General features: G+C 37.3%; 1 protein-coding gene across 2 annotated transcripts; it reads right to left on the reverse strand.

Moving 5' to 3' along the window:
• Positions 1–911: 911 nt before the first annotated feature.
• On the reverse strand, positions 912–23957 carry LOC116306759 (5'-3' exoribonuclease 2). 2 transcript variants are annotated; one of them, XM_031716854.2, is made up of 35 exons: positions 23782–23957; positions 22587–22714; positions 22128–22184; positions 21757–21811; positions 20778–20839; positions 20414–20463; positions 19650–19711; positions 19243–19332; positions 18684–18756; positions 18000–18050; positions 17891–17908; positions 17666–17755; positions 17453–17502; positions 17140–17211; positions 16870–16923; positions 16652–16731; positions 16233–16290; positions 16027–16084; positions 15327–15376; positions 15176–15232; positions 13896–14045; positions 13173–13223; positions 12199–12308; positions 11011–11104; positions 9840–9998; positions 9335–9424; positions 8831–8903; positions 7544–7627; positions 7143–7243; positions 5334–5416; positions 4557–4613; positions 3542–3610; positions 2716–2841; positions 1837–2233; positions 912–1532 (listed from the first exon to the last, which is right to left on the reverse strand). In XM_031716854.2, exons 1-35 carry the CDS (start codon positions 23854–23856, stop codon positions 1488–1490), a joined length of 2979 nt encoding a protein of 992 aa, XP_031572714.1. In that variant the 5' UTR covers positions 23857–23957; the 3' UTR covers positions 912–1487. The 2 variants fall into 2 exon arrangements, 1 of the variants encoding a protein (XP_031572714.1); XR_004198315.2 differs by lacking the exons at positions 912–1532; positions 1837–2233; positions 2716–2841; positions 3542–3610 and having other exon boundaries at positions 7172–7243.
• Between the last annotated feature and the right edge of the window lie 275 nt (positions 23958–24232).

A 24232-nucleotide genomic window follows, 5' to 3' on the forward strand; every position in this document is an offset into this window, starting at 1 on the left:
GCAAAATTATCGGGGAGGGGGAATCCGTGGTCCCTAATGTTGGCTGCTCCAAACGTTGATATGATGGGTCATTACATTGATTTCAGCGGGATTTTAATGCCCAATACCCCAGCCACTGCGCTAGCTGGGGCATTTATAAACCCTGGGATAACCGGTTTTACGCCCGCAGTTTTGCCCAATAGGTGTTACCAGTTAGTTTTGGAAGAGTCTAATTTATTTGGGGAAATTTTCAGGTTGGTCGTCTTCAAGAGACCAAGGAGATTTAGGGAGCATATCTCAACCGTGTTCTTGATTTTGTTAGCGGGACGAACATTTTTTTATCTCACGGGTTAAATGCGTTTAATCTAAAAGAAACAGTCATTTTATCGTCCATGATTCCAGCTATTCTTCATTATCAAGAGGCCGTCCGCCTCTTCAGCCTTTTTCGAAATAGTCTATCATGACTCTATGATCCATGCTGGAATGGCTTGTGCTCTTCTCGTCAATAAAACAAAAGTTATTGTGGAGCTGGAGTGCAAATGCTAAGAGAGTGCAACTTAAATAATACTAAATTTTGCTAAAATATGCTAGAGTGCATGCCATGTATCTGTGAAAAAGTTAACTAACAAAATTGTATAAATTACTGTAAAGTTTTGTAGGTCTACTGAACTTACTAATTTTCGCAAATTTGTGCAATTCCTTACAAAGTATTTCACGAATATATGGTATGCATTCTACCATCACTCTACAACTTAAATATATAGAGTTTAGTGTGTTTGTCATATTTATTTTAAATTTGTTGTAGAATGATTTTCATAAATCCGTGAAATACAATTCAGCTACAATTCATACAATTCAATTATTTTGTTTTCACGGGTTTATGAAAACCTCTCCGTTTTCTTGTAAGGAGATGTTAATATCAATCGACGTCATTACTGCAACAAAGCTTTATTGCTTACCATCAATCACGTAACTTTTTGTAGTTGACTGGGGGGCAAACAAGCGGTTGACTGAGGGGCAACTAGCGGATATTAAGTCAAAATAAGTCCTCAACCTATTGTAGTTGACTATTTCTACGACATGAAACCAGAAAACAAGAGATCAAAACAACCTCCATGATTCTAAAAGCCATTAAAAATGCAGCTATTACCGGAAGTGACGTCTGATTGATAAAAACCTATTTTGTCCCCTAGACGCCCAATAATGCATTGCGATCCAAGATGGCCACCGTATGGACGAATTAATCCATTCATAGTGCAAAGTATAGCACGCATTTAGTGTTTTGTTTTAGAAGTATGCCCACAGTTTCTTTCCGATCTTGCACTAGCCAATCACCAATCGCCATCCACCTTTGCCCCTTTATAAAAAAGCTATACATTAAGACTGGTTGGATGTTTGCCAAACGAAATAGAATGCTACTGGAGTGTACATAAGAAGAGCCAATGACCTTTCGAGTAAGTTATGTCATGTAGGTGATTCCACTAGGTGTATGGAAGAAACGTAGTTTTCTAGTAGGGTTTGTAGCGGTTGCCTGACAATGGATAATTGTGTCCCTGAGAAGAAGAAGGAAAAAATAAATAAATAAAAAAATAAAGAAAATTAACTCAACACACAATACTCCAGTTTCAAATCCTCTGTTACTCAGCGATAGTCTAGATTTTGTGTAGAATAGTTCATGTGTTCCAGTTAAGGTCCATGATATACTAAGTATTTGTATTGTCGAAGTTCAGCACTCTTTGCTTTGTTACTGGTATTTGTGAATATTTTGACGAAGAAATTAGGCTAACCCTGAGTAAATGAGTCTATAGACAAGGCGGAAAACACACACACACAGATGAATATAGTTTAGTTCCTTACCCGATTTCCTCGTCCTGTAGGATGCTGTTGCCTTTGTTGCTGTCCTTGTCCTTGGTACCGACTTTGTCCACCATAGCTAGGACCAGGCCCCAGCAACGACGACTGACTGCGATTGGACTGGTACCCATAACTACCTTGGTTATACTGATTTCTGTTTCCTTGATATGACTGATTTCTGTAATTGTCCTGATATGGACTTTGGTTACCATGGTAACTGTTTCCATAGCTACTGTTTCCATAGCCTGCACTACGCTGATTGTACTGATAGCTTCCCCCGCCATAACTACTACCACGCTGTTGATACGGAGGGTAGCTTTGTCGACGGTCGTTGTAACTAGACCTTGGTCCTGCGCTTTGCCGTGAATATCCTTGTTGATGTCGGTCGTTGGTATAATGACTACCGAGAAAAAAAAAAAAAAAAAAAAAAAAAAAAAAAAAAAAAAAAAAGAAAAGAAAAGAAAAAAGAAAACTGTTAGTTCTTTTTTAAATACGTTAATTCTAATTTTCTAGAGTATTGCCAAGGCATTCAAAAAGGCATTACTCAACAGCACAAATAAGCAATGGTTCCGACTCAGACAACAGCGAACCAATCACCGTTGCAACAGTTTTCCCAGTGGAATTAAAATCTTGTCAAACAAACAACTATTCAATATCTGGTTTAAGGAGTACTAAGAGGAATACCAGGCAATTTTCGTCTATTTTCACAGGACAGAAAACAATTGACATAATTTATGATCAATTTTCAGCGACCAGATTTTTTATTCTGAGATATTCTAGCTAATTTATTGATCTAAATGAATTCAATTGACAGCGAAACAAAAATGGGTTTAAAAAAAGTCATAAAAACGTAGTTTAGATGTGATTATTGGTGTTACTAACTTGATCATTCTATGGCCTGGCGGTGCTATGGATGCATATGACTGTCTGTTGGTATTCATACCAATAACTGGCCTCCAAGGCTTGTCGTTACCAAAGTCACCAGGTTTAAGGACGCGGGCTGGAGGTCTGTCGAAACGAACGGATCGAGTTTTAGTTTTTGAAAAATTGAATAAATATTGAGGAAGGAGAATGCTAATGAGTGGACAGGGGGGGGAGCGAAAGGTCTAAAAAAATATCAGAGGAATGGGGTTTGCATATTACGACGTTCTAGATAGACCCTTTTAGGTTGTGCGTAATGTTTTCCCATTTCAGAACACTTGTCATTCTCTAGAGTATCATTTCTTTGTTAGACGGTTGCGCGTGAGAGAACACATGAAAATGGATACAACGCAGCCAAAAAATCTTATAAAGTCAAGAGAATGACACGTGGTCTGAAATTGGAAAACATTGTGCCTAAGGTAAAGAGGTCCATATAGGTTTTTTTTCTCTTTATATAATCTCTTTATTTTTGCGCTTAGAGCATTATTTTTGAATAAGCGCATTATAAATGTATATTATTATTATTATTATTATTATTTAATTATTATCATTAATGGAATGTATATTCTCATCATTACTATTACTAGCCATGTTAGATGGCAGGAACAACACAATTGTTTTACAGAAGAAAGAATTTAATACCCAAGAGCAAAGGGATTTTATTGTTCTGCCATCTAACCACAGGTAGTCCAAGTTGTTTTATGGGCGTGGGCACGTGATGGTGCAAAATCTCTATCGATATGGACAATACGACAGAATCACTAATTGTCTCACGTGATATACTCACACAGCATTGGGTAGAGTAGCGGTTTTGAACGTATATTCGTCAGAAAAGAAAGGATCTTCATAGAAAACACTAGAAAACGAAATACAAATTAATGACAAAACAACAAATACACGAAGGGTCAATATCCGAAGTGGAATATGAATATGAATACTTTTTCTATTGGTGATCCTATTGCTGTTACTCTTTAAGTCCCTGTTACACGCTGAAGCTTTTCGCTGAAACTTGTGTGAAACACTACAGTGAGACAAGTTGCACAATTGAAGGAATCCACCGTGTAAAACCCTCAGCTTCGTGAAACTTTCACTGCGAGAAAGCTTCAAAAAAAAAAAAAAAAAAATACTCCTTTCTACTCGTGCAACCGAAACTTGTGTCGCGAACAAGTTTCACAAAAATATTGCGACGTGTAACAGCCCTTGAAACTTTCTCCGACATGCCCTAGTAAACAATCCAATCAGAGACCAACATTCCCAGTGAGCAGGTAACATAAACATGGTCGATGATAATGGTTTCACACTGAAAACTGCGCCGTGTAACAGCCCTTGAAACTTTCTTCCACATGCCCTAGTAAACAATCCAATCAGAGACCAACATTCCCAGTGAGCAGGTAACATAAACATGATGGATGACAATGGTTTCACACTGAAAAATGCGCCGTGTAACAGCCCTTGAAATTTTCTCTGACATGCCCTAGTAAACAATCCAATCAGAGCCCAACATTCCCAGCGAGCAGGCAACATAAACATGATGGATGATAATGCTTTCACATTGAAAACTGCGCCGTGTAACACACCGGGGAGGACACAAGGCGGATTCCAGGCTTCACTATCGTGAAAGTAAGCTAGCATAACAAGTAAAGTGTTACGGCGCAGTGCATATTCTCGTCAAGATGAGTAAATTCCGACCAACAAAAGTCAATCGCCGACAGGATTTCTTTAAATTTTGCAAAAATATAGAGATTTTTCAATAAATAGTAAATATTATTACTAGGGCATTCGTCAGTTTGTTCAGTACTCACCTTATTGCTCTGTTATCTTTTAAGTCATATTGTCCTGGTATCGGTGACCGAACAACACTATAAAATAACCAGAACAATTTTTTAGTTACCTTCCAAAGTATAGTCCCCTTGCAGGACGGTCGCATCGCAGCTCAATTTGGAGGACATCAACGTTGCACAAAATGTCAATGTCAGGTAATACGCCCCTTGGAGACGATGTTCGGATCCCTTAACACGCGTTGTCAGTTCTCTTTGAATGATCATTGCGCTGACTCAAACACCAACACGAATTTAGAATTAACTCACCCTTGTGGAAGAACCGTCGTTGCGCACTGTCCTATGCAATATAAGCTTTTCTGCTATTTTGCTACTGTCGTTATTGAAAGCGCGTGCGGAATCTTTATCGCGACGAAGAAGGCTTTGATAAATGTCAATCAAAGCGTTTCCATAACTTTTCATACGCACGTGCCCTTGAAAACTTTGTGTTTTCCGAAAATGTTACGGTATTTTGATTGAAGTCCATCTAAACCCTATTCAGCGCGTGCTATTGTGAACTGAGAACAACTGGCCATCAAGGTAATAGATAAATATCACCTAAACCTCTTTACATTCGTTGTTTGTTGTGTCATTTCAGACCACGTGATGGCACTCTTGGGAGTTGATTCTCTCACATGTAAATATTTTAACATGTTCGTCATAAAAGAACAATTCTCAGGGGAATGTCATATGGTCTGAAATGGGCAATTTGCATACGAAGCTAAAGAGGTCTATATAACAGTTTCTTGGTTATAAACTCACGTGTTTGGTAATATGGGCCGGTCATCTTCTGGTTGTACTTTACCAGACATTCCTTGAGCCAGATCGGGTACCAGATCAAGTGGCTTAAAATAAAAAATAAAAATCCATTATTTCTCACTGTTTGTCTGCCCTCTACACATCCCTCTGCCTCACCATAAAACATATGCACATCACAAAAAAACTACATCCTATGACCCCCCTGAAAACATCCATGGTGCATGGCCATGTATAGTTTATCCATAGTTGATTATTAATAATTAGTATAGGAAATCGCACGATCTCGAATACAATTTGGATTAGTCCCCTTGACATTTCCCTGCGCCATCTTGAAAGGTAGCCTTGCAATGATAGAAACCTTTTTTTAACAGTTCGGACAATTATTCACATGTCTCTATCATTGCAAGCTCACCGTTCATCTCACTTTAATGCAAAGGCACGGCAACCTTTCGAGATGGCCCAGGGAACTGTGAAAGTTTTTTGTGTTTTGTTTTGAAAGTTCTCAAAATTGGACGAGCCTTACATCACGACTATCAATTCCGAATTGTACGAGAAGATTGTGCTATTTTTGTTCACGACTATCAATTCCGAATTGTACGAGAAGATTGTGCTATTTTTGTTCACGACTATCAATTCCGAATTGTACGAGAAGATTGTGCTATTTTTGTTTATAATTTATTCAACATTCATTGAGCAACTTTATTAGAACTCTACAGAGAACAATTTGGGATTTAATTGTACTCCTCCTGTCCAATCAGAATTGAATAATTTTGTTGAATGTATTATATTTGTCCCTATGGGTTTTGAGGCGTTTTCTTTCATATTCTTCTGTTAATCTTGTCCTCCGGCTCGGGCAACAAGCAACTGTACTCGAATGCGAGTTTGGGAATAGAGGTTTTACACCATCACGTGCCGGCGTCCATAATCCAGCTTGAACTGCCTGTGGTTGGATGACAGAACAATTAAATCCCTGTGCTCTCGGGAATTGAATTCTTTCTCATGTAAAACGATTGTATCGTTCCTGCCATCTAACATGGCTGCCGTCACATGATGGTGCAAAGCCTCTATTCATCCTGGGTCGCACTGGTGAAAGATGAGTACTGTCACGCACTTATAGAGCATTTTCACTCACGTAACAAGGCATCCATATTGGTGTACCAAACAATAAAAAACTTTATGCACAGTTTTTGGATGAAAATAGAAATCAATTCCCCGGAGGGTAGAAAATGAATAAGACTTTTCATAGTTTAAGAATCGATTCGACTGCGCATGCGATTTTATCCCGAATTTCTCACCTTCTTTTGTTTAATTAAGAACAAAAGAAGGTTTAGACAAAAGAAGGTGAGAAATTCGGGATAAAATCGAATGCGCAGTCGAATCGATTCTTAAACTATGAAAAGGCTTATTGTTTTGGTATATCAACATGGCAGCTGTGACGTCAAGTGAAAACGCTCTATTAGCCGTTCCGAAGTTGCAGAACGCGTTGCATCATGGGACTGTGGTAGGGGACAATTTATTATTTATTTTACGGCGTCTTTTTTTCTTGCTGTCAGTGAAAAGCGAAAGAAAACTGATAGAAAACTTTAACTGCCGTTTTAATTTTTACATTCATTTCGTTTCTTGATGCATAAAATATCAACTGATTAATAAAACGTCCCCCAAACACAGAAGAACATAATGCAATATTTCTACAACTCTTGAATGGCTAACATTCCCCACCCATGTTTCCCGATAATTGTATTATTACAAGTAAGAGCAGCCTACAGTCCATCTGTTGCTAGGCTATTTTAAAAGCTGCATCCTTTTAAATACCTCTTTAGCTCCTTCTCCTTCGTACAGACCTGTTAAAAAGTCAAATGCTGGATTGCCTTGTCGTAGATACAGACGGTCCTTTCCAAGAGAATTACGCTTAGCTGTAGAATTGAAAATAAAATGATCAACAAACCAAGAGAGCATAAATATGAGAGGGAAACTTCTAATCTTAATAACGCGCGCGCCATGTAAATTCCCGGTTGGGCTATTTTTAGAAACCGGATGCAAGTTAAATTTAGCCTTACACTACTCCCGTGCGTCGTCGACTTGCGCACTTGCGTTCTTTGCGTTTATTGTTTTGATCACTAAAATCTCCACTTTTCCTTTTTCTTTTCCTTTTGTTCGTTTAGAAGGTAAATCTCCAACACACTCCCCTCTAAAGACTTCTAAAAACCACTCACCTTCTTGCTCAGTAATGTCTGGGTACACCTTGGCGAGAGCATCTAAGAGACGCTTCTCGTCGACAAATGGCAGAAGAGCAACTCCTGAAAATAAAAAGTTAATTGTGCTAAAACTGCAAGAAATGTAATACTAATTTAATACCAATCTATGAAATTCTCTGGATTTGAGGTTAAAGATTTTTTTGGGAAAGAGAAGTAGTCATAAATGGTCAGTCCTTAGCCTTAAGATTAATTACACGTTGAAACTTTTTATAAAAAGCTCGAGTTTTCTACTCTTGCAATCGAAAATTGTAGCGAACAAGTTTCACAAAGCCTAAATTGCACCGTGTAACACCCATGTGAAACTTGTCTCGCAACGCAACACCTTTCAGCTAAATATTTCAACGTGTAACAGGGGCTTTAGTGTATTTATGTTATCTTAGCTGTATGCAATTGGTTTGATTTAACGTTGGTATCAACAAATGCTGTAATAAGCTACGATTCAGTTTAGAATCGAGGTTGACGTAACGGCAGTGCATTCACCTCTTACATCTTGGCAGGGGCGGATCCAGGAATTTTAGAAGGTGACTATTACGAAGGTTTTACCAGGAACCAGACATTTGAGAAAATGGGGGGTGACTAGTCACCTATTTTACCACCCCTGGATGCGCCCCTGCTTGGGTGTGGTTCTATTGCTGGACCTAGCCTCACATGTTAGTGGTTTACAAGTACAGAATAAACAAAAAAGGAGCATGAAAAAGAAACGTGTGTGTGTGTTTGTCGAAGTAGTAAAAACTTTCGAGTCGACAGCCACCGAGGGTGATTTAGGTCTTTCGAATCAAGGGAAAGACCTTTACAAACTCAACGGTTTTACATTACGTGTCATAACTATTATTGTAATTTATATATTTTTTGAGTCTTTCAATTTGCAGCTGCATAAGTTGCTTATACTTCGAGGATCAGCTCAATTTGTTACATTACAATCGCAGTACAAATATATATTTCATATATATTATCATACACATATGTATCCCCTATCGGGCCGATAAACCCACGTCATGTGTCTTTGAAGTCTCTTATGAGACTTGGCAGCTCAGCGCTTAGAGCATGGCACCGGAATCGCCAGGGCACGGGTTCAAATCAATTTTTTCTGAGTCTTTCAATTTGCAGCTGCATAAGTTGCTTGATATACCGCGAGGACCAGCTCAATTCGTTACATTGATACACGAAAGTTCAAGTTCAAGTTCCAAAACCACTTTATGCAATCTGTCCCCCTACCCTCCCTCCCTGGAGTCAAGGGCACCTCACCTTGCCAAGCGTACTTCTTTCCATTCAAATCAATCTGGAAATCGATAGGGTAGAAATCGATAATAGGCGATTCCTAGAAAAGTCAAGAACAAACACAAGTGTTATAAGAGGATCAAGTCATAGTAGAGTCCTGCTATCTCGAAATTGAGTCTGCGTCCCGTGGCCTTGAGTCACGCACTACAATTGTACCCTGGATATCTCCAAACCTCATTAATTCAAACATTTTCCCTAGGCGCGGTTGTGTATGGTGGCATGGATAGTGTTGTCCAACAGATAAATGTTATCCAGTGGATAAATTTATTGGATAACAGCATCGACTTATCCACTGGATAAAGAATTATCCACAGAATAGCGCTATCCCTCCTTACAAACGCGCCCAGGTCCTCAGGAGGTTCGAGATAAGAGAGGTCAATGTTTCCCTTCACTGAGATTGGATAAGATTCATTCATCTGATTGATACCAGGCAGCTGAATTAATATAGCAAGGCAAACAACAGTCTCTTACAGGATTGGACATTAGATTTCTCCATGTCGGAGGCAGGAAGTTTCCACTTGCAGCGGGGAACACACCCATCAGCTGTTCCAGCGGCTTAAACTAAAACAAACAAACAAATTATAATAATCCAGTTAACAACAGACTATGACTACCTATTTATCGATATATTGATAGAATGTTCGATGTGCATTGGCAGGGAGGGGGTTATTCTTACCAATTAAACCCTTTTCACTCAAATACCAAATAACAATAATTCAGAAAGTCGGATGAGAGGAAAAGATATGAGGTAGAAAAGGTCATTCAGTGAGGCTATCATTTAACCACAAGAAAGCCAAAGGGCGCAGCTTCAAGCGCATATATCACCTTGACACGAGTGAAAAACGTCTGCGAATGCTCTGAATCCGTATGCAAATTGTTTCTTTTGATTTTATTTCAGTCATTGTCTTATAGTATTCATTATTGATCAGGTATTAGTTACACACTGACATATATATAAATAACGATTCAAGCTTACTGGCTTTGTTCCTCGTTCAAATGTAGATTTGAGTCTTCCAATGTCGCGGAAATCAGAAGCAAAGGGAGCATAGTGGTAAGGATAATACCACTTCCACGATGGACATCCCTGGTAGTAATACTGTAACACCCAGCAAAGACCCTCCACATAAGCATCAGCCTGGGTTAAAAAAAACACATGCAATTTGTCAAGACTTAAAACAACGGCCGGTAAGTCGTCGGTCATGTTGACAGGCCAAATTAGTTTTAGCTCGGTCATACCTCGTTTCTGGCTCAACGTTATGTTGTTGACAGGACAGGTTCAAATTCTGGGCGGACATTGTCCGATGTCCGGCCACGGGCCGTTATTATATATATTTCTTTATATTATTATTATAGCCCTATTTGTTAGTCAACTAAGGCCCCATTCACACTAACGCATTTTCGAAACACTCCGTTTTTGTCTCCGATTGAAAACGCAACGAAATATTCGTGTCCAAGCAAGCGTTTTTATAGCGTTTCCAAAAACGCAGATACAATCGGAAGTGACTTGTGACGCAATATTTTCATCTGCGCAAGCGTAAAACAGACAAAATGACGTCAGTGTTTTCAAAACAGAGACTCCGTTTTCACTGACCAGACTAATACGATAGGCCTCCGTTTTCAAATACCTCCACTCTGGAGAGTGTTTTCAAATGTATGCGTTTTCGATCGTTTTATCGTAAACGCAATTGAAAATGAAAAGAATCCTCCATTTTCGAGTTCTCTCAGTTTCTCGCTCTCAGTCTTGGTTGTGCGTTATACTATTCAGCTAATTAACCAAAACCCTTGGCATTTTAATCAACTCGTATTGTTTCGCAGTACGTACATTCCCTATTATACTATACGTACTGAACGCATTTGTACCAAATGACCTCGTTAGCTTGGCCGTAATCTCTTCCCATTTCAGACAACGTGTCATTCTCTTGAGAATAAGATTCCTCTGTTCTAGTTGTATCCATACTCGTTTGTTCTCATGTGCAACCGTTGAACGAAGAAATAATACTCTAGGGAATGACACGTGAGCTGAAATGGGAAAACATTACACCCGAGGTAAAGAGGTCTATCGAGGCTAAGAATGAGCAAATGCGAACTCGAAATTAAAAGAAAAACTGAGTGTCTTTTTTCGAGAGGTATTTATTGTACTAGCTTACCACTTTTGTCCTAAAGTCTTCATAGCTTTCATCTGCTTCACTGACACCAAACTTGTTGGTATAATACCTCTCTTTCCATCCATCTTCCCATAACCTAGAAAATTGTTACAATCGACAATTATATACAGATATTATTCACCATTATAAAATAACTGTTATGAATGTCGCGTTCTGATTGGTTTGGAGCGCGTGCTTTATGAGAGCACATTGCACGCGCGCGCACTTTCCGTTGCGTCATTCCTATCTAAAATAAATAATAAATAAATATAAATAATATGTATTTTATAAAAGAAATAAAAAACTTGTTTGCAGTGCTGTGTGCCGTTATAAAGCACTTGGGGATTGGCAGAACACTCGAGAGGTGTCCAGAAGCACTCTCCCTACGCGTCGTGCTTCTCCTAACACTTCTCTCGTGTTCTGCCAACCCCCGCGTACTTTATGACTGCACACAGCACGCGCGCGCGTTTTCTATTTCTTCAATACTCCTATCATATGGAGATATACACTAAGCATCTTTTATGGAATAACTGGCCATAACTATTATAAATCTTGAAACTTTCGCGAACTGTGATTGGTTCAAATGGGTCACGTGGAGGACGGATATCAGAAGATATCCCCCGTCAGAAGTGATATCTGTGTGATATAAACCTTGTGTGTGCAGTTATGAAGCAGTTTAGAATTGGCAGATAACACCTAGTGCTTCTTCTAACAGTTATCTCATGTTCTGCCAATCTCTGCGTAATTTATATCAGGGTTCGTGCTGAGGTAACCACTTAAAATTTAAGGACTATTCAAGGAGTATACAAGGACCCAAAAATGAATTTTCAAGGAGTATGTTCAGCTAAATATGACAAGGTTTTACACAGGGGTTGCGCATGGCCGACTTTCAGATTTTCCAATCTTTCTGGCTAGATCTATTTCAGAACCATACAAGCAATGATCAAAGCAAAAATTCAAGGAGTTTTCAAGGAGTTTCACTAAAATCGTAAAGTTCAAGATCTTTTCAAGTGCCCTTGAAAACGTGAATTAAATTCAAGGAGTTTTCGAAGAGCTTAAGGAGTAGCACGAACCCTGTTTAACTGCACACAACTATTGTGCCCGTTTTCTATTTCTCCATTCAATCAAGGAAGATGACATATGATGAAATGGGAAAAACAACAAACAAGTACATGTAGATCATCACTATACCTGATGTTATCAGGTGGATCTTTCTCCTCGTCATCATCTTCAAGCTTTCTTTTGTTACTCTGTGCAGACGTGGATGGATTGTCTTGGCTACTACTTGAACTAGCCTCACCCTGCACAACAATAGCGATTCAAGATATTCAAGATTATGCCCAGACAACCTACTCAATAGACCCCTTGAATGTGACGTCAAAGCAGCTCAATTTGGATGACAAAACAAAAGAATTTCAATCTCCTGAGAAATGGAAACCCATTGTTATGTCCTCCAAACTGAGCTGCAATCCGAGGTGCTGCAAGGAGTCTATACCTGGACTAACTTAAGAAACGTTTGTCTATTTTTGATGTGCATGTTACATCATACCCGTCATGTTGGTTGACTATAGAATACGAAGCATTCCTCATTAGCTTCTTTTGTTTGACCAACCAAGACGGCGGTCGTTTCAATGTTATTCATATCTCAAGGGATTTTGAGTCATGTGGTTGCACTTCAACAATATGGAAATTTGGAACAAGAATGTAACAGACGGGAAAGTGTGTGTGTGTGTGTGGGGGGGGGGGGAGGGGGGGGGGGGGTGGGAGGAAGAAGGGGGAAAGGGGGAGGCTTTAGAAGCTATAACCCCATCCCCCAACTCTTATCGTACTATATTATCCAAATTTCCTATTGTATATTAAAGCTAATCTACGCTAACATATAACGAGCTATGACCTAATCAAATGGTGTCTGCAAACCCTTGCAAGTAATGAAATAAAATAAGTACTAAACACCACTGCAGTTTTATATTAGATCTCTAGCTTGGGCATAATGGTTTCCCCTGACTTACGGTAATTTTCATATTATTCCGACCAAAGAAAAAACATGCTCTTATGGCCCTTTTCAAAACAGATTTATTATTGTGGATCTAAAATTGTATTGACTGAAGTCAAAGCATCAGAAGACTAGAACATAGGCATAGATTTACAAATCCCTCATTACATACCTTAGTTTCTTCACCCTTGGTTAACATTGATCTGAGGTCAGCAGCTGCAGTCTGAGACATGACAGAAAGTAAGGACAAAAAGTTAGAGGCAGATTGATTTACTAAAATAATCTACATTGAGACAGTCACTAATAACATTCATTCAGGCAGGTGCAGATCCAGTCAAGAATATAGGAAGGGGGGTAGGGGGATTCACGGAATTTTGCTTGGATCTGCCCCTGAAAAGGTACTATTTCCAATAGACCCTTTGCCAAAATGGCGGCTGAAAATTGAAATGAATAAAATAAAAAAAAACAATACCAGCACTGCAAAGAGCACCTTTATTTTACTAACCCTGTGGGTTAGGGTATACCATTAGACATACAAACATGTGTAAATAATTTGTCAATTTTCAACTTAAGTTTTCTTGGCCAATATTAACAAATGAAAAATAATGAATCTTTGTAGGGTAACTCATTTCAATTGTCGGCCGCCATTCTGGCAAAGGGTCTATTGTTTTGGGTACCACTAACTCTTGCCTTTAGGACAAATTCCAAAAGGTTTTACTCAAAAATAACAAAAATGGAAGCCAAATGTAAAAGAAATTAAAAGAATCAATTTCATGGGCTATTGTCATCAATCCGAGCCATACAGTAAGGTATTGGTTAGTGGTTTGTCAGGTGTCAGTAAGTGGTTATAATAAATCAAATTACTGCAGATGTGAATGTTATCATGCAAACATACATGGTTGGCTCTGTCTTGGGTGTAATTCATTCCTTGTCTTCGCATGTCAAAGGCTTGTTGTCTTGGTGATGAGATAGCTCCAGGAATCGTACCGAACCCAAGGGCATGGGGACTGAACTGACCATCAGGTGTCCACAGAGGATTACCATTCTAAAGACAGGTAAACAATTAACCAATGGATAAGATATTTTTTATTATTGAATATAGAGTTTCTTGTGCTGTGATTGGTCGAGCAACAAGTGATTCTGAGACGATAATCACTGTGTGCAAGTAATACCAAAATGGTTTTTTATCCTGAATTTCTACTTTTCTCTGCGGATATTCAAGTCTAACATTATACATCTAAAACAATTATTCCCCTCAGGTTCAGTTATTATGGTGATTATTTACCTCCCCGCCCAAAGAATCTTGGGCAAATAATTGTTAAATACCAATACCTACCATTCGCTTAACTACAGTAAAATAAGGGCAGAACTAACTAGATTGAGCTCAAATATTCCTGCAATTTTTGGGGAGAGGGCTAAAGAGCTGTTGCCATGCTGACTCACATTTTTTGTCACATTAAATACATGATTATAAAAGCTAAACATTACCTAGATAATAATTGCTTATCATTTATAATTATCTTTTGAATCTTTATCTTTATCAGTGTTTGCTTACAAAAATCAATCCTACCAAACCCTAAAGCCCTTGGAATGTTCAACATCAGGGCATAGCTAACTCAAAGATTGATAAGATTGATTTGGAATTTAGGCCAAACCAAAAAAATAGGTGTGCTTCCTTTTGCGACCCTAATTTTCTTGCCGATTTTTGCTGACCCTAATATCATTTTCTTTCCCAAATGCACCACAGGGCTCCCAGGGTTCCCAGTAAGCTCAGTTCCACTGTTGTATCAGTAAAAAACAAAAACAAAATAAAACAAAAAAAACCCGACCTACCTATCATTTCCACTGGTTGTATCAGTAAAAAAAAAATCTGACTTACTGACCCCAATTATTTTTCTCATGCAACAGGAAACACATGTATTATTTTGTTTGGCCTTAGCATGTACAGTATTGCATGGCTGAATTGATGAAAATTGGAGAATCCAGGAAAAACTCTTGAATAAAGTGAGAGACTTTATTTAGATAAAGTCTAGGAACTGAGCCTGATACCAGGTGAATGGTGGTTGCACTACAAATGCCTATAAACAGCTGCAATACTTCAGTGAACAACAGTGACCTTATCCTCTCTCTGTCCTTCACCATGGTAATCCCACAACAAAATCTACTTGTACATACCATTTTTTGCCTCTTTTCTCTATCTTTTTTGGCCTTTAATCTTTGCTTGAATGCAATCTTTTGACAAAAAAAATATGGTTCATAATTAAATTTCCTTCATAATGAGTCTTATTAGTGAATCATTCTTAAATAAACAATTCAAAATACTTACATTATCCTGTTGTCTCTTTTTGAAAATTTCATCTTCAACGTAACCAAGCTCTGCAAGTTTAACAACATTATCAATCAACAAGGGTAATATATTTAATACATTATGAAGTCCAGAAATCATTAACAAATTAAACAGCTTTTTCCATGCTCAGTTTAGTAATAAAGTAAGTAAGTTCAGTAGTAAAGTGAAGTAAGCATGAAAGGAGTGTAAGGAGAAGCACAAGCCACAGCGTTTCAGAAAAAGCTGTTTTATTTGTCTTATTATATAGTTACTAATTTCATTTTGGCATTGAATTTATTTACACAAAAAGAAAAAAGGTCGCAGGATCTAGCATCACTTTGCGCGGGAGGATGCTGTCAGCACTGTGCTTCCTTCACTAATAAAGCACACGAATATCAATCAACGCACACATACTATCCTAAATGTATCATGAATACAGAGAATACGATACATCGCTCTCATGGCTAATGAGCACATGGAAACGAGGTCTCCCAGTCATCCTGTAAGGCTGAGCAAGGCTGCTCATTCAAAATAAAGGTGGATAGCGCGAATTCCGGTCAAAACAGGAGGTAAATTTCTAACTGTACTTTTCTTTTATAAACACATTTTATGTGAAACACTGATTCTGAATCAGAACATATATTAAAAGTAAAATGCCAATAATTTAGATCTGCTGTGTCTTATTTGTATTGTGCTTTACCTTGAAGTACTAGCTGTACTTTATTTAAATCCACAAATCCATCCTTTGTTATGTAACCCTAAAGATATGGCAGATAAAAGAATGATTTAAATGACTAGTTGGTCAATCAGTCAGTCAAGGAATCAGTGATTTACCAGGCAGTCGTAAACTGGTCATGCCTACAATTCAATATCAGATAAGAAAAAAAAACCACCTCAAACACTCACCCCACATCTGGGAACAACGTTCTTGTAAAACTTTACAAGCCTGTCAATTGCACCCTCTCTGATAAGATAGAAGAAATAAACAAGATTGATAAAATTAATTAGAGTTAAAAATCTCATGCTCAAGAGAATGACACATACTGTAGTTGAAAGTGGGAGAGCATTGCAGCTGAGTGAAAGAGGTCTATTGTACTAGACTTTACAAGGTCTTCATTATGTTTTAAATTAATAGGAGAAAATCATGAACTGCCGTAGAGTCTTTGGGAGCAAGTGAACATTTTACGAATTAATAAGCTTTTAATGGTACTTAAAGCAAGATAATTTTGCTCAGTTTGCTCGTTCTCCGACCCCTGACCCTTAATGAAAGCCCCACTTTATGACTGAAATACAGAGGCATGTGTTGTGTAAACTTCATCACTTACCTGATCTCTAAGGAAGGCAAATGAGGCAGAAAGTCATTCCCAACAAAGAAACACATGAAAACCCAATCATCTACACATCTCTGGTGAGGAAAGGTTAAAAACACAGTTAAACACATGATCTACTGTATAAAACTGTGTGGATTTCATGGCCTTTGTAGGGCACACTTTGCAGATGTCCAATATTGTAAATTTGTGGATAAAAAAGCACATTGCCTTACCTCAAAGTCATAGGCAAAAGGTAGGTTTTCCAATCTCAAGTCTCTTTCCAGATACTGTATGAATAAAATAAGACATTTATTTAATAATTAGTTCATTTTTTTTAGTTGAAGAATAATTTATTTACATTCCACTATAAAGATGCTCTCATGCCATTACAAAAACTGGGTTCACTTCATTCATTTCCATTACTTGTTATAGCCATGTGATTTGTGGAAGGGTTTGTGACACATTTGTCACAGTAAGAAGTGAGAAATATTCAAAAAACTAACCTCTCTTAAAACATTAATCCTTATGAAGATGAACTCCACCTCTTGGCTGACTGGCTTGGAAAGCTCATCAAACTGAAGGGTTATGAAACATGAAAAATATCCTGATAAATGATACATTGTCTTGTTACATGTACAATTAACCATTTTTATTGTTCCTTTTTTCCATCAGTGTGAATATTTTCCCTGTCCGTTGTCCTTCCATCTGTGATTTCCCATTCATTCAATTCACAATTATTTTCTTTTGCTTTCTTCATTTTAATTTCCTCTTCTTTCATTTTATTTTGTTTTAAAGTAATGGCTGTTCGTGACTAACCTCTCCTTGTTTTTCCTTTGGAAGTCCTGTGCACTCTGCCATTTCATGACCTGAATTTTTTGGGCAAAAAATTTTTAACAACTGTTACAACTTTATGATAACACCTCCAATTCAAAATTACCAAGCAAAATTAATTTAGCATCAAATCTGAAGGGCATTTGAAAGGGTATGACGCTTGTGAAATAGCATAGAACAGTGCATTTTGTAACTCACCAACTTGTCCACAAAGCTCACAAGGTCTCTTCTGGTTTGGCTTGAATTCTTCTCTGATAATGGTGAAATGAGGTTCATGAGTAGCAAGGCCTTGAAAAAAATAAATGATAAAGATATTCTTATATTCCTATCCAAGGGGGTAGCTAGCCACAATCCACCTCCCCCCCTGAATCTGTCCTTGTACACAAACTAATTCACTGGCACATGAAGATCAAGTCAACTTACCTAACATGATTAAATCAGCTGTTGAAAATGTAAATAAAAAAATAAAACGAGCTGTTAATAATACAAACATATTGTTTAAAAAGAGACATTATTTGGAGCTTTAACATACCATCTGCACCATTCAAGCAATGCTTGGTGTTCGGATCATGGCCTGGGCTGGCTATAATATAATACATAAACAAAAGTTAAGTACTGAATATCAATACATGTAAATATATTTATAGATTTTGCATATTCTGCATACACATAGAACACACATCTAAAATTCTAATAAATTAAAAACGCTTGATATATTCGATTGGCTATAATATACTATAATACTATAGTATGATTGGTTCAGTGAAATGAAGCAAAAGGTAGTCTCTAGATGCCAAGTGTAAGACTTCACCTGCAGATCTTTTGCCTTTCTGGTAAGTGCAACAATTAATCCAATAACAAGTTCAGATATTGTTCACAATTTATTATAGTTTTAATTAGTTATTTGGTTAGTGCATGGCCTTCAGAGCTATAGGTCCATGGTTTGATCCTCAGGATCTCCATGTCTGCTTTAACTTCTCTCTCTGGTACGGTGTAGCTTTAGCTTTAAAAACCTGTCATAAGGAGCTCTGATAGTTTGAGGGAGTAAAAGATGCCCCTTCAAACACTTAAATACAAGCCCTTGGTTTGGAAGAATTGGGCAACCACTTCCGGCTGCAGTTTCAAAGTAAAATAAATTACCCTTAAGGTTTACCTTTTCTAACTATTCCAAGCATTATAAGGTTTTCTCATTACTTTCTAAACATTATAAACAAACCTCTTTGTTTCCTGATAAAATCCATGATTTTATGCTCTCCCTCCCCTGGTACATTGGCATCTGATAAGATCACCTAAGAAACCATAAAAGCCCAGTTAATAAAGACGTGCTGTAATGATCGTTCAATAAGACCTAGGTAGTATGGATCACGTGCTGTATAGGAAGAAGAATGAGACAAGCAATGTGAAACATAGAACATAGAAGCTGTAACTAAATGGTATTTTGAGAAAAGGACATTATTGTCCTCTGATGTACTCATTTGAGATACACAGTTGATAAGAAACAAGTGTCAAAAGCCTCTGTGCTCTCTGTCAGTGCAACAATTATATAATAAACATCACACAAGTTGTATCACTAGATACATACATCTAATTAATATACTTCCCATGTACCATTTCATTCTCTGCTTCTACATGTTTGTTATATGTTTTGAGCCCAAAAATGATCTCACAATTGAGTGTATATACTGTATTTAGGTCACCATACAGTATGGATTGGACATGTCACGTATACTGCAGTTAGGTCACCATACAGTATTAAAATGAACACCTCACGTTACCTTAATGTTTTTCCATCCAGGGTCATTATTTAGTCTGTCAGTTATGTAATAACCCAGACACACAGACAAATTGGCCATAAACTCTGTGCCCTTCAAAAATAATCAGAATAGCAAAAACATCAATTGCCGTCGAAATCTTGGCAAAGCACATCGTGAGACTTCTACCACCCATAGAGTAGATTTTGTATTCATTCATGAGGTAAAACTCCATGGCACACAGGACTGACATAGCATGGTATTAACAACATCAGTTAATAAACCAATAACAGGTTGCAAGATTATTTTTCATCCAATTATAACCCTATACACGTAACCCTAATTATCCCTGCAATATATATTTTACATTCTTCCAATTTTTCCTACATATGTGTATTACATGTATTAAAAAGATATGATACTATACTTACAGGAGTAATGCAGTTACTATCAAAATGCTCTGTTTTATCTTTTTCTGGAGGCAGCAAAGCTCCTATGAAGATAAGCATTATTATTCTAGGTGAGATAATGTTGCTACAGTATCAGAACGCTACAGTACAACATGCAGGCTGACAATTGACCCTTTGCCAAAATGGCAGCCACAAATTCAGTTGAGGTAAAATTAAACTGAGAGAAAAACCAATACCAGCACTGGAGAGAGCACCTTTACTTTAGTAACCCTACGAAGATTTATTATGTCAGGTGTTATATTGGCCGAGAAAACTTACGTTGAAAATATTGACAAATTTACAGACTTTTTGTATGTCTGGGGGTTTTCTTGGCCGATATAACACCTGACATAATGAATCTTTATACATGTAGGTTACTAAAGTAAAGTTGCAATTTTTGGCCGCCCTTTTGGCAAAGGGTCTATTAGGGAACACATTACGAGGCTAAAAATAATGGCTAATAATCTTAAAATGTGTATTGTCTGGTCAGAATTGGAACTTCTGCAGTCAAATCTTTGTCTTGTCATTTTGACCACAGTAGCATTGAGCCAGAAACCAGGTACAACTGAGCTGAAACTATTTTGGCCAGTTATCATGACAGGTGACTAACCAGCAGTTATTTTTAATAGCTCTGCATTATTTATTGGTTTGCAAAGTCTTGTTCACATCATCAGATCAGTTTGCTAATACATTTGACATATATCAACCATCTTGTGGACCTAATGAGTCATGCTGACTGTACTTGCCTTTTGCTGCTAGCTCGCTTCTTATTTTAGCCATTTCTTCACTTTTTTCTCTGCAAAATAAAAAACAAATTTGAACCATTTTCTCTTCTCTTACAGTGTACGAGTATCTTTTCAAGTATTCCTAGTAAATAAAGAAACTACACTAAAAAGAAATCCTTCCTTCAACTAAGTGTTATTTAGGCTGGAATAAACTATCTATGACAAGAAACTACATGTATAGATTCATCTTATCCTTATTTAATTGTTACCTCAATACAACAAGGTATAGTTTGAAAAGAGCTGTGCAAATGTTGCTGTAATGCAGTTTCTTTACACTATTTTTAAAACTAGTGAATGTGATATAATATGTTTATCGTACATGTACCTGCTTTCCTTTGAAGCTCGGAATCGCCTTGATCTCTGTTGGTTCATTTTAGCTCTGGGAGCCTGAGAAACAAACAAGCTTTAGTATTAATTATTTTAAGGTGTAAATAAAGCCAGAAAAACCAATAGACCAATTTCAAATTCCAAATTACCGCTGTGTTCCTTGATTACAGACTCATTTGCACAGGGTTAGCCTTGTATCAGTGTTTAAATATTCACAATTACCAACAATAAAGTAAAGAATGCACAACTTCAACAATACACTTTGAAACTTGAATATTCTGCACAAACTCTAGACTAACCCTGTGCAAATTTATGAGTCTGTAATCAAGAAACACAGCAGTAATTTGGAATTCGAAAGGTGTCTATTGAATTATAATTTTGGTGAATATTTTTGCCACATTACTTATCATTGTACAAACTGTGCTTAAAACATTATCAAAGCTAATGATATACAATCAATATTCTTGTTACTCTATCAAAGGTACAATATATAATCAATTCTTGTTACAGCAGACACCCTCTGGACTGCTACTTGGTATACGTAATAGCAAGTGTCCATAATATAGGTGACTAATCACCCCCCCCCCCCCCCCCTTTTGCTCGAATTTCTCAGTATATCATTAGTAAAAGTCACCTCCCTTTTCCTTGAATTCATAGCAAACCTTTGTAATAGTCACCCCCTTCTAAAATTCCTGGATCTGCCCTTGAGTTAATTAGGGTCTTTTTTTTTTTGGTCGGGATTTTTAACCAGGAATTTTGCTATCGTCTGCAATAGAAAGGTGTTTGTGATATTGGGGTGTCTGCGAGGGGAGAGTCCACCAGGGTAGAGTCAACTATAGTTACTGTGCTCTGTTCTTGAAAATACATAATATGTAAGCTAGTACTACTATATCTTGGGAGCATACAGCGAATGAATGGAACAATTTGCTGTACATTTAAACCCAACTCATCACAATAACGAAAACAACAGTACTTACCACTCCATCAATAGCCATATACAACAACTTTCTTGGTCTGACAATGGCAAAGATTCTGAAAAATATAATATTAGTGTTTTTATTGGGTGTAAAGAGTCAGAGAAATCATTTTGTGTGACCCCCCCCTCAAAAAATAAAAATAAAAGAGAAATGCCAATTTCCCACTGCTCTCATAAATCAAAGCGTCCGAGCATCAATGAAAAACATGAGCTTTCCCATAGAAAATTGAAATAATATTTACCAAAGTAACAACAAAATCAAGCAATGTTATGTTATACCAGTCTTTTGTTGTTACAGTACAATTGTATTTGCCATGAGTGCATGAGTTCATTGGTTTGATTTAATTTAAGTGATTTAAAAGTAATAAATGCCTGTCGATATATTCAAAGATAGCTAACATCATCTCATCTTCATTCTTGGGAGCAGGTCTGAATAAGAATAACACAAAATGGGATTTAGCAGTGGGATAAGCTCTACACAAAGCATTTGGCTTTTCTACTAAATGCAATTGGAAATTAGAGTTCATTTTTGTAAAAGTAACAAAATCTGACAGCCTAGAGAAATACCTTCAACAAAATATGACAACAAAATAACAAGATGTAGAATGATAAGACAACTTTCAGTACATACAACTGGACAATAATGAACAATCGTCCAACAGCTCAGAACTTAGATTAGTAACTATTTTTTCTTTCTTATTTATAGTTTGGTGATAACATAATTTCCTTAGATTATGTATAACTATCTTCATCAAGCTTGAAAAATCATCCTGCATACATGTACACCAGTACTTTTCCTGCAATATCAAAATGTAAGGGTTATAATCATACTTATTTTCTGGGTGACAACATGGATGAATGATTCCATTCATGTCCAGATAAAGATTATCAAATTCATAGTCATTTGGATTTGGACCACTTGTATCCACAGGGAACTTTACTCCATCTACTTCTTTAGCCTTAAGGAAAAGAAAAAAAGAAAATCCTGTAACTATGAGAACTTAACTTTAGCATGCACTCTATCAAGTAGGTTTACAGTTTTCATGTGGCGTAGGTACATGTATTATTGATTACCATCATTGCCTCTAGGCTTCCCTGCTAGCAGAGTCTCTCCTCTTTCTTTCCCTTCTTTTAGGAGGGGAGGAGGGAGACTCTGCCGATGTAGAGCGTTTCCTTTGATACACCGCCATCTACGATCGTGGATGAACGAACCCAGTTTTAAAGCGGTTTTTTAACCAGGTACATGTAGTGTGCATGAGCAAATGTAACACACAGTGGTGCCATATGTTGTTTGACAAGAGCTGCTGTCAAAATCATGACAGCCTTGCTAAGTTACGCCAAGCAGGCACAACAAGTATAAAGTCCTACATCAGCAGAGTCTATTTTTCTCACTTCACCAAAACAAAAGGAAAATAGGCTCTGCTAGCAGGGAACCACTAGGCACAAACAACAGATATCAAAACATGTTCTAAATGAATCCTGAAACTTGCATTTTATTTTCGGCTAAAAACGTAAACTTTTGTCAACGTGGTAACTTGAATTTTCAACTATCAACACTGTCTTTCACGTTGATATTTCATATGACATGCATACGAATTTTCAGGAGTTCATTAGTGTCCTAGTTCCAGGGAAGCAAGTTAAAGAACTTGGTATGTAAAACAGTATTATTCTGTTTCATGGATGCACCGTTTTGTCCAGTTATTGCAAACTTCTTTAGTTACAGTTGTCTATGTAGACTGATTCCAAAAGTCATAGTAAAAATTATCGATCTTTATTGATGGACTATGTCAGGAATAGACTACTCTTGCTGAAGATGAATCGATCATATGAATCGATTATAAACACAGATTTTTCTGTGACTATTGATTGAATCATTCATTGCTATATATCAATCTATAAACTACAGATGATTAAAATTAATTGATCGATTGGTTTTCCAATCACCGGAATATCTTTAGTAAGAGGTTGAGAGCTATAAAAGAGAGAGAAAGACGACTTGTGTCTACATACACGTGACACTTCTTACCTTTTCTTCAACGCAATGCACGACAATCGACGGATATTTCCTCGAAAGCCAACGAAAAAACGCTGGAACTCCCATTCTGTCAGTTATCAGTTAAAATCTATCGAATATTGAACTCAAAAGAACAGTTTTTCACTCAAAAGACAAAGAGATAATTTTTCCAAACATTTTACAAAATGGTGGCCATGGAAGACTGATGGGGAACTCTGCTGACCTGAGCCTAAAGGCGCGAAGAGTTACCAACTTACCCCCTCCCCACTCAGTATTACCGCATAGGGGAGGACTGAGAATATGAATTTTCTCTTGGGTGAGCTCAGTACGACCGTAAGAAAAATTTCCCGAACTGAGATGTTGATATCGCAAATACTGTATCTCGATGACACCAAAATCGTTCGATTTTTAAATCAAAATTTTAAATTTTAAATCAAAATTTTTATTGACATGACGGATTGAA

This window comes from Actinia tenebrosa, unplaced genomic scaffold (assembly GCF_029948245.1).
Source record: "Actinia tenebrosa isolate PJP-AT-01 unplaced genomic scaffold, QUT_ActTen_1.0 PGA_scaffold4__44_contigs__length_22323623, whole genome shotgun sequence".
Classification (NCBI taxonomy): domain Eukaryota; kingdom Metazoa; phylum Cnidaria; class Anthozoa; order Actiniaria; family Actiniidae; genus Actinia; species Actinia tenebrosa.